This window comes from Myripristis murdjan, chromosome 8 (assembly GCF_902150065.1).
Source record: "Myripristis murdjan chromosome 8, fMyrMur1.1, whole genome shotgun sequence".
In the NCBI taxonomy this organism is placed as follows: Eukaryota; Metazoa; Chordata; class Actinopteri; order Holocentriformes; family Holocentridae; genus Myripristis; species Myripristis murdjan.
In genome coordinates this window covers 32,697,822-32,707,642 of record NC_043987.1, presented here as the reverse complement: position 1 = coordinate 32,707,642, position 9,821 = coordinate 32,697,822, and the positions used below count along the sequence as shown (strand labels likewise).

The 9,821-nt window shown below is 43.4% G+C and overlaps 2 protein-coding genes across 2 annotated transcripts; both read right to left on the bottom strand.

The window, feature by feature from the left end:
* Positions 1-945: 945 nt before the first annotated feature.
* Positions 946-1,515, bottom strand: LOC115364316 (histone H2A-like). The gene has a single exon (XM_030058822.1). The coding sequence runs from the start codon at positions 1,452-1,454 to the stop codon at positions 1,068-1,070; it is 387 nt and encodes a 128-aa protein (XP_029914682.1). The 5' UTR covers positions 1,455-1,515; the 3' UTR covers positions 946-1,067.
* A 775-nt stretch (positions 1,516-2,290) lies between these two features.
* Positions 2,291-2,902, bottom strand: LOC115364094 (histone H3). The gene has a single exon (XM_030058516.1). The coding sequence runs from the start codon at positions 2,840-2,842 to the stop codon at positions 2,432-2,434; it is 411 nt and encodes a 136-aa protein (XP_029914376.1). The 5' UTR covers positions 2,843-2,902; the 3' UTR covers positions 2,291-2,431.
* Between the last annotated feature and the right edge of the window lie 6,919 nt (positions 2,903-9,821).

The window sequence follows — 9,821 nt, the reverse complement described above, 5'->3', positions numbered from 1 at the left end:
TTGCTCAACCTCACCTGTGAGCCTCCAGCCTCTCCACCTCCATCTCCTCCTCTACCTCCTCCAGCCTCTCCTCCTGTATCTCTACTACCTGTCACCTGACAAAAATATATTGATGCATGACATATAAACAGTGGGACAATTTAGGATGCAACAACCATAGATTTTGATGGTATGGTTATGGTCTAGATATACATAAACTTATAGAGTATAGAAAAAAACAGTTTCACAGTTATTTAAGTGTAATTTATTCCGTATGGATCACCTGTATGGATGTATAAAATGTATAAAATAACATGGACATTTGTAATCTGAGGTTTTACTGTAGGCCTATTTTCCTCACAGACTTTCTTTTTTTGGTGTTTTTTAAACAGTTGCTGCCTCTCAACACACAAATGATACATGAAAATAGTACATAAAATAACAAAAGCGTATTTCTTTGGCATTAAATTAAGATTTTTTTTTAATTCAGTTATATCACCTTGACATTTTAAATCATAGTTAGTAAAAATGGATAATTCCTGCTTCCTAGAGACAACAGACCAATGTGCCTGATAAAAGCTCTCTCTCTCTCTCTCTCTCTCTCTCTCTCTCTCTCTCATTGAAACGTTGGACTTGAAACAAGTCCAAAGCATTAATTTTCAAAGACACAACAATCTTGGTGATGGATCTGCTGCTATAGGCCTAGACTGTCGGAGGACTTCATACCATGCTCTGAGCACGTTTCTCTTTCCTAATCTTCCTCTTTCTTTTCTTTTTTTTAATTTTCTCTTCTTCTCCCCCCTAACAGCAGAGGCTAACGTCAGCGCCGCTGCTAGGCAATAGCCATATGGGCAACAGCTGCACAGCACAGTCGACATTGTCTGGTATCCCCCTTACCCTCCGCTTCATCTCCATCTCCATCTCTCTTAAGCGCACTTTTAGCAGAACACACACAAACCTGGCAACCACAAGTGTGCGTACTTTATAGTCAACTTTCAATCAATAAATTCACTAGAGAAAACGTGTCTTTCAGACTCGATGCGTGGCTCTTAAAAGAGCCTTTTGCGTGTGTTGGTTTGGCTGTGGCTCTACTTGGCCTTGGCCGGCTTGTCGGTCTTCTTGGGCAGCAGCACGGCCTGGATGTTGGGCAGCACGCCGCCCTGAGCGATGGTGACTCCGCCCAGCAGTTTGTTGAGCTCCTCGTCGTTGCGGACGGCCAGCTGCAGATGGCGCGGGATGATGCGGGTCTTCTTGTTGTCACGCGCGGCGTTTCCGGCCAGCTCGAGGATCTCGGCGGTCAGGTACTCCAGCACGGCCGCCAGGTAGACGGGCGCGCCGGCGCCCACGCGCTCGGCGTAGTTGCCTTTACGCAGCAGCCTGTGCACGCGGCCGACCGGAAACTGGAGGCCGGCACGAGACGAGCGGCTCTTAGCCTTGGCGCGAGCCTTGCCGCCGGTTTTGCCTCTTCCGCTCATCGTCAGGTCTCCTCTGTGCAGCTCACACCGACAGGAAATGAGCCGCAACGGCCAAACACACCGCTTTATACCCGCAGAGCGCACGAGGCTGCGCGCGCCCGAGTTTGAATTGGGGCGGAAATTTCCGCACAGCTGTTGTCCAATCAGCGCCGGGCAAGGAGGAGCGTCTCGACTACAAACCAATCACACGCCGCTGACGTCAGAAGCGCTACGTCATTTAATAATAGCCCATTGATTTTTTTTTTGTTTGTTTGTTTGTTTGTTTTCTGCTTTGATTCCAAAACAATTTCACAACAAACGCGCTGTATCCCAACATAAACAAAAAACAGACAGGGGCATAAATAATGACATGAGCGGATACAGAGCGATGGTTCATTGATTATTATCAGTAGTAGGCCTAGTTAGTGAGTAATGAGCCTACAGGCTTTTATTCATTACTCATTCATTCAACTATAATCGATAGTCTACCAGTTCACACTATTTTAATGATTGTATACTTATTTGTCCGGGGACTATGGGTGGAAATTACCTTTATAGCTATAACATTGTACAGTGCATCTCTCCCTTTTGGGTTCATGTCTATTGTACCTTGTCCCAGTTTCAAAAATAAAAATCACTAGCCTATCACTATGTAGGCTAGTGGGTGTTTAAACAAACATTAACTAGAATTGATTGGATGTGATCGGATCCTACTGTATGATCATACACGATATCAAGTCTGCAGTAAGAGAGTGTGTGGCTCTGAAGAGCCGTTGTGTGTGTTGTCCGCGGTGAGTTAATTTTGAGCTGTTCCTCTTCTTGAAGTGATTTAACACAAGGTTACTTTAATTTTTTTAAATTGTGATTTCTTGTAATATACAAAAGAATAAGCTTCTTATGGCTGAAGCTCAGCAGGAGGAATCGTCTCTTCAGTAAGTGTGTGTGTGGCTCTGAAAAGAGCCGGTGTGTGTGTGTGTGTGTGTGTGTGTCCGGTGAGTCTAAGCCCTCTCTCCGCGGATGCGGCGGGCCAGCTGGATGTCTTTGGGCATGATCGTGACCCTCTTGGCGTGGATGGCGCACAGGTTGGTGTCCTCGAACAGGCCGACCAGGTAAGCCTCGCTGGCCTCCTGCAGAGCCATGACGGCCGAGCTCTGGAAGCGCAGGTCGGTCTTGAAGTCCTGGGCGATCTCTCTCACCAGGCGCTGGAAGGGCAGCTTGCGGATCAGCAGCTCGGTGGATTTCTGGTAGCGGCGGATCTCCCTCAGAGCCACGGTGCCGGGCCGGTAGCGGTGAGGCTTCTTGACGCCGCCGGTGGCCGGGGCGCTCTTCCTGGCCGCCTTGGTGGCCAGCTGCTTCCTGGGGGCTTTGCCTCCGGTGGACTTGCGGGCGGTCTGCTTGGTTCGGGCCATGGCGGATCAGCTTCTTCCTCCAAAAGAGATGGAAAACAACCAAATAAAGCTCGAATCAAAACTCTTATGGTCTATAGCAGCAGCGACCACACACATCTGCGCGCTGATTGGTCGGCTGGTGACGTCACTGCTAATGATTGGAGGAGAGAGCCCGCCACAGCCTCGAGCTCAACCCTCCTCCTCCTCCGCTGGGAGGCGCCAAGTCTCAGAAAAAAACACCTGTTCCTGTTGAAACCTTCACTTCAAAATAAAACCCCAAAATAAATACAAATCATCTAAAAGCTGTTTTTAACGCCAAACTGCCAGTGAGGTTACACAGAGGGCTATGGGCCAAAGAGTTTGAGTGTAGTAAATAAAAGGCTGAGTTAGTAAAAGCTGACGGAACACTTTACAGACATGGGGCTAATACAGGGAATTAACAAATGGTTCATTCCAGTATATTCTAAACAATATTGTTTTAGTTGGGGTTAACTAACTAACTACACGTTGGAACTACGCAGACCACAAGAGCTATGATTGGTCCGCCGAACTACATTATTTCCGGTATTTCGCTCCTCCGGCTTCACTGCTGAGTACTACGTCCTAATAGTTTTCACCTCAATACTTTGCACCTTTTGATTGTATTGATTTACGCATTTCAATTCTTTTGCACCCTTTGCACTTAACGTGCGCATTTAAATTCTTTTGCACCTTGTTTTGCACCATCAGGCGGAGCTCCGGGCCTCATAAAGCCGACAGGCAGCCTGACTCTGACCGCTCCGGCGTGCAGAGCGTGTGCGTCAATAAGCCCTATGGGAGAGGCGGTCTGAAATAATTTATTATTCATTTTTTTACTGAAATATAGTTCATTTATGAAGGCTTTTATATACGAAGCTTGTGGTTTGAAACAATTTTTGATAAGGACACTAGACATTGAAAAAGGTTATCTCTCATTTGAAATGTTTTCTCATTTTGTTCGTCCTGCTCACCTGCTGCTGGTGGGTGGACACCTGATGACGTCACCGTCACTGCGTCGCTCCGTCTGTATGATCAGAACTCCAGCAACTATTTTCTACACAATCAATTAATCAATCAAGAGGGAACCACATTTTAATTTCACTATACAACCTGTTGTATAATGACAAATAAACTTCCTTGTATCCTTGTTATTTTCCTATTGCTTCATTTGAATCCATCACCAGCAGATAGTAATTGGAAAGGCATTAAAAAGGCATTCACTTAACCTGCTGACAAGCCAAATTAAGGTACAGTAAACCATTTCCTAGTTGCTCAGACACAGTAAGGTTAACAATAAATCACAATCCAATCCTTTTGACATTTTTTTTTATTGGAAGGGTATGCAAGCCCTAGGTGACTGGAAGCCCCATCCCCCACTCCTTTGGGGTGCATGCTTCAGGTGGTCAGCAGCATGTTGCCTTATGGCTTCCTGAGTCGCATCATTGTCAAAATTCATCACTCCATCTGCACAAGTAGAAAAAGAAATAAGAAATATATCCAGAAAACTGCCTTCATACACCAAATCTGCATATCTGTAAGCCAAAGTGTGCTGCTCCTGCTATGCATCCACTACCAATTCTGTATTAATACATGTCAATAACATGTCATGTAAACAAAACTTAAAGAATTATGTGTCTTAAAAAAAAAAAAATGAAAGAAAGAAAGAAAGAAAACCAGTCAAAACTAAAAGCTTACCTTGTATGGCTTTGTAAATATTTGTTTTTTCCAGGGCTTTTTTGCCGCTCTTCCCCTTGCCCTTCATATTAAATTAAGCCATCAGGGAATTGGCAAAGAGTCTAAAGAGAAAACAATCACTTATATAAATCGTTTTGAACAATATATGCAGGGATAACACAGGAATAGCACATTTCATTAAACCCTTCATACTATACAGATTAAGGAAAGCTAGTAGCCTATGGACTATGCATTGTGTTGTGAACCTGTTATGTATTGCACACTCAAAATAGGGAAACTGCTAATGAAAACATGCAGTCTGGTACACAGCCCACACATTCAAAGAGCACATACCGTACTACCAAAACATTCAACACAAAATAAATGCTTTATGTAGAAACATACCTGTCAAGCACTTTATGGACACAGTCCCTGGTGTTCCTCCTGCCAATTTTTGCTATGTTCTTCACCTGTTAAAATAAGTGCATAATTAAGTTGACTTATTCCCCAGAGGAACATAATGTGCAAGTTCACTGGTTCTGTATTCCAGACTTGTCAATCCTACCAGGGTATCAAAGGCTTCCTTGTCACTCAGGCGTTGTTCCTCTCTCTTGAATTCCTCCATTGTCTCCATCTTCTCAATGTGAGCAGCTGAAGGGGCAGTCTGTGCTCTGTTACACAGATCACGGATGTCAAGCAGTAACCCTAGGACCTTCTTCTGGTACACTGAAATAAATGAGCATATATGATTTTTAGAATGGTTGCCTCTACAATAGCTTACTGACTATTTTAGCAATCAGCTTCAGTGTTTATCATCAACACAAGCAGAGTTGATTATTCTCGTTTATTAATTTCAAATTTTGTCTGATAGTTAGAAAATAGTTTTATTTATCTTTTGGTGTCTCACAGTTTGATTCAATTCAAAATCGATTCTTGACTGATGTGCATCAGGATAGTGCTGTGTTCTCTAGATGGTTAACTTGCAGTGGCACAGATGAGCTCTCTAGTTTATCTTTATTACAAGACTACCATTACCTGCTGGCCTTTCCAGCAAAAAAAAAAAAAAAAAAAAAAAAAAGAGTAATGTGTAGATCTAACTTCCATCTGAGGCACGACCAGCTGCACAATAGTGGTCATTGAATGGAGCATTTCAGTCTTTTTGCAGCAACTTAACTAGCAGCAACACAGCTTCCCACAGTGTCCTGAAGCCTGTGAGAGTTGGAGGAAATGTTAAGATCAATTCCTTAAGTTTATAAATCGATCCAGAAATGTAGAATCACTTTTCTTCCCCCACCCTAGAAGCCATAATTGAAAAGCAGACTGAGCAGTAGAGGGAGTAGGTGGTAGTTTTAAAAGTGTCTCTCTCAATGTCCTGTCATCATATTTGACTAAATACACTATATTACCAAAAGTATTCGCTCACCCATTCAAATGATCAGAATCAGGTGTCCTAATCACTTGGCCTGGCCAAAGGTGTATAAAATCAAGCACTCAGGCATGCAGACTGTGAAACAAGACATTTGTGAAAGAATGGGCCGCTCTCAGGAGCTCAGTGAATTCCAGCGTGGAACTGTCATAGGATGCCACCTGTGCAACAAATCCAGTCGTGAAATTTCCTCGCTCCTAAATATTCCACAGTCAACTGTCAGCTCTATTATAACAAAATGGAAGCGTTTGGGAACAACAGCAACTCAGCCACGAAGTGGTAGGCCACGTAAAGTGACGGAGAGGGGTCAGTGGATGCTGAAGCGCATAGTGCAAAGAGGTCGCCGACTTTCTGCACAGTCAATTGCTACAGAGCTACAAACTTCATGTGACCTTCAGATTAGCCCAAGTACAGTACGCAGAGAGCTTCATGGAATGGGTTTCCATGGCCGAGCAGCTGCAGCCAAGCCACACATCACCAAGTGCAATGCAAAGCGTCGGATGCAATGGTGTAAAGCACGCCGCCACTGGCCTCTAGAGCAGTGGAGACGCGTTCTCTGGAGTGATGAATCACGCTTTTCCATCTGGCAATCTGATGGACGAGTCTGGGTTTGGAGGTTGCCAGGAGAACGGTACATTTCAGACTGCATTGTGCCGACTGTGAAATTTGGTGGAGGAGGAATTATGGTGTGGGGTTGTTTTTCAGGAGCTGGGCTTGGCCCCTTAGTTCCAGTGAAAGGAACTTTGAATGCTTCAGGATACCAAAACATTTTGGACAATTCCATGCTCCCAACCTTGTGGGAACAGTTTGGAGCGGGCCCCTTCCTCTTCCAACATGACTGTGCACCAGTGCACAAAGCAAGGTCCATAAAGACATGGATGACAGAGTCTGGTGTGGATGAACTTGACTGGCCTGCACAGAGTCCTGACCTGAACCCGATAGAACACCTTTGGGATGAATTAGAGCGGAGACTGAGAGCCAGGCCTTCTCGACCAACATCAGTGTGTGACCTCACCAATGCGCTTTTGGAAGAATGGTCAAAAATTCCTATAAACACTCTCCTCAACCTTGTGGACAGTCTTCCCAGAAGAGTTGAAGCTGTAATAGCTGCAAAAGGTGGACCGACATCATATTGAACTCTATGGGTTAGGAATGGGAGGGCACTTCAGTTCATAGTATGAGTAAAGGCAGGTGAGCGAATACTTTTGGTAATATAGTGTACGTACCGGCCAAAGGCAACGGGAAGGTCCTCCTCCTTCCACTCTCACCATCTGCATCTGCAACACAGAAAATGTGTTTTAGAAATTACCAAATGAACATTTGTCAAACTTGGGCTTCATTAGAAGTAAAAAATCTGTAATATTCTAAAAAGTTAGAATACATCAATGCTACTGACTGAATAAAGTGTTTTGATGAAAATGTGTGGTCTTAAGACAACTCACTAGGCCTCGATGTGTGATGGGGGCAGCTGGTGTGATCAGATCTGGGCCTGGCTGGGGTCCTGAAGACATCTCTGCTGCTGTTAGATGTGCAGCGAGACCCTGAGACATCACTTTCGCTGCCTGATCGGTAGTAATGTCTGGAGGCATCACTTTTTGATCTGCTGTGAGGTTGAGATCTGTGGTGATGTCTCAAGTTGTCACTGCTGCTGCTAGATCCGTGCTGACGTCTGGAGGCGTGTCTGTGATGGGATCTGGACCTGTATTGGCAGACAATTGTTGAGTTAGTTGCCGGATCCACCACTGATGTCGTTCAATTCAAATGTTAAATCACTCTGCAATTTGGCAACCGACACATCTTGTTTCCTTACCTAGAGCTATGGCTATCAACAGCATGACCTCTGGCTTCATGCTGGGATCCTAAGAAAGACAAAGAATGTTCTTAAATTTCACAAGGCCTGATGACATAGAAAATTAATAAGATGAACACTTACCGGGTGAGGGCCTAAAAAAGACAATGTTCAGAGGTGGAAAATGAGCCAAAAGTAAACAAAACAGGTGAATACTTCTGACAAATATTTACCTGCTCTTGACTTTTCCCTTCCCCCTGATCCACTGGCACACTCCAGGCGAGGCAAGGCTGAAACACATGATTGAGCCTGTAACTACCGTCTTGTGGGTAAATAATGTGTAGTGAATATTGCAAAGGGGAAGTAAATAATTACAAGGAGTGAACATTTCCCTGCCCGAGTTGTCCGCAGTTGCACGCTCTGCTACGCCTTCATCCGCTATGTCTTCTTCTCCAGAGACTGAAACACAAAATCAGCCTATACTACCATTTTATTGATACAACACATTACCATGCTTCATAAGTTGTCATCAGTACTCACATGCTTTATCCATCATGGGTGTATCCTGTATGGGCTGCAGTTTCATCGGTGGAGCAGGGAAGTTAGGCAGCTCAACACCTAGGTCAGAAAAAAAAAAGACAAAAAAAAAAAAAAACAAACAAACAAACAAAAAAAAAAAAAACAGCATGCTCATCTCCAACGTTATCAAATTCAGGAGTTTAAAACTGGAATTTTACATACATATTAGAAAGACTTTACCATCTGAACTCTGCCTTTCCTCATCTGAATCTGTAACTGCCACAAAATAAATAAAAATGTTAGAAAAAATTGATGAGTGAACTTTGAGGCCAAATTTCTGACAGATTTTACAGTGCATTAATGTCAAGAGAAGGAGAAAACATACCATTTGATAGGAAATCCTCGATCACTTTTTTGGTGCGTTTTCTGGGCCTCTTCACTTCCTCCTCATCGTCATCGTCGTCCTGCTCTGCCTGACTTGTAAAGTTATAGTTTTCACATTCTCTACGGACAGCTAGAAGAAAGAAAATTAAACTTAAAAAAAAAAAATTAAAAGCATTCCAATGCTCAAACCTTGAAGTACGTATACTTGCCTGATGTCATTTTTACTTTTATTAATGTAAAAGTCATCCAGTCGTCTTCTGGGGTCATTTTGTCCTTGAGCGCCTTCTGAGTTTTCGTGGTGCTCATGCAGGGCCATCTAATGGTTCTCTTAGTGTTATCAATCCAGTTTACTGGAACAACACCCTCCTCCTCTCCTTCTCCCTCCTTCCACACGGCCCTTGCATACATGATCTGAAGAGGACAACATATGCAGGTTTTATTTAAGATACACAACTTAAAGCAGTGAGTGGACAAGTGGTTCTCCTTTTGATAGGATACAGTTGAATTTCACACCTAGGGGCCCTGAACCCCATTTTGAGAACCACTGTAACAGATCTGAGATACAAGGGGATATAAAATGACATGAACCCAATTCTGACAAAAAAAAAGTGACATGTTAGAAAAGACAGAAATTAGTCTGCAACAATTTTCCCTGGGAAAGGAAAGATTACCAATAAGTAAATGGCACCCACTTAAGTTAGTGTATAAAGCAAGAGAGTTGCGGTTGAGATGGTTAGGATATCAATCAATCAATCAATCAAACCTTTATTTAAAGCCTCGAAGATCATTGAGGTGTCCCTCATTTACAATGATGTCGAGGTCGACATACACCGCAAAAAAGTATATACACAATACAACATGAAAAATACACAATCAGATACATTCAGTGTTAAAATATATAAAACAAAACATTAAAAACAATTGCATACAGGAGCAAGGTAGTTTGCAAGTAGTGACCTAAAATGGCCAGGAAGGATGGAAGAGTCAAACAGGAGTGTGTTCTGCAAAATGTTCCAAGAGGTTGGTGCACAGTAACTAAAAGCAGTTTTTCCAAACTCGGAGTGAACTCGTGGAACTTGAAATGAGACATAGTCAGCTGAACGGGTATGGTAAGTATTTGTAGTCGGATTCAGCATGGATGAGATATATGGTGGCAAGTGTCCAGTAAGGGCTTTGTAAATAAAAAGATA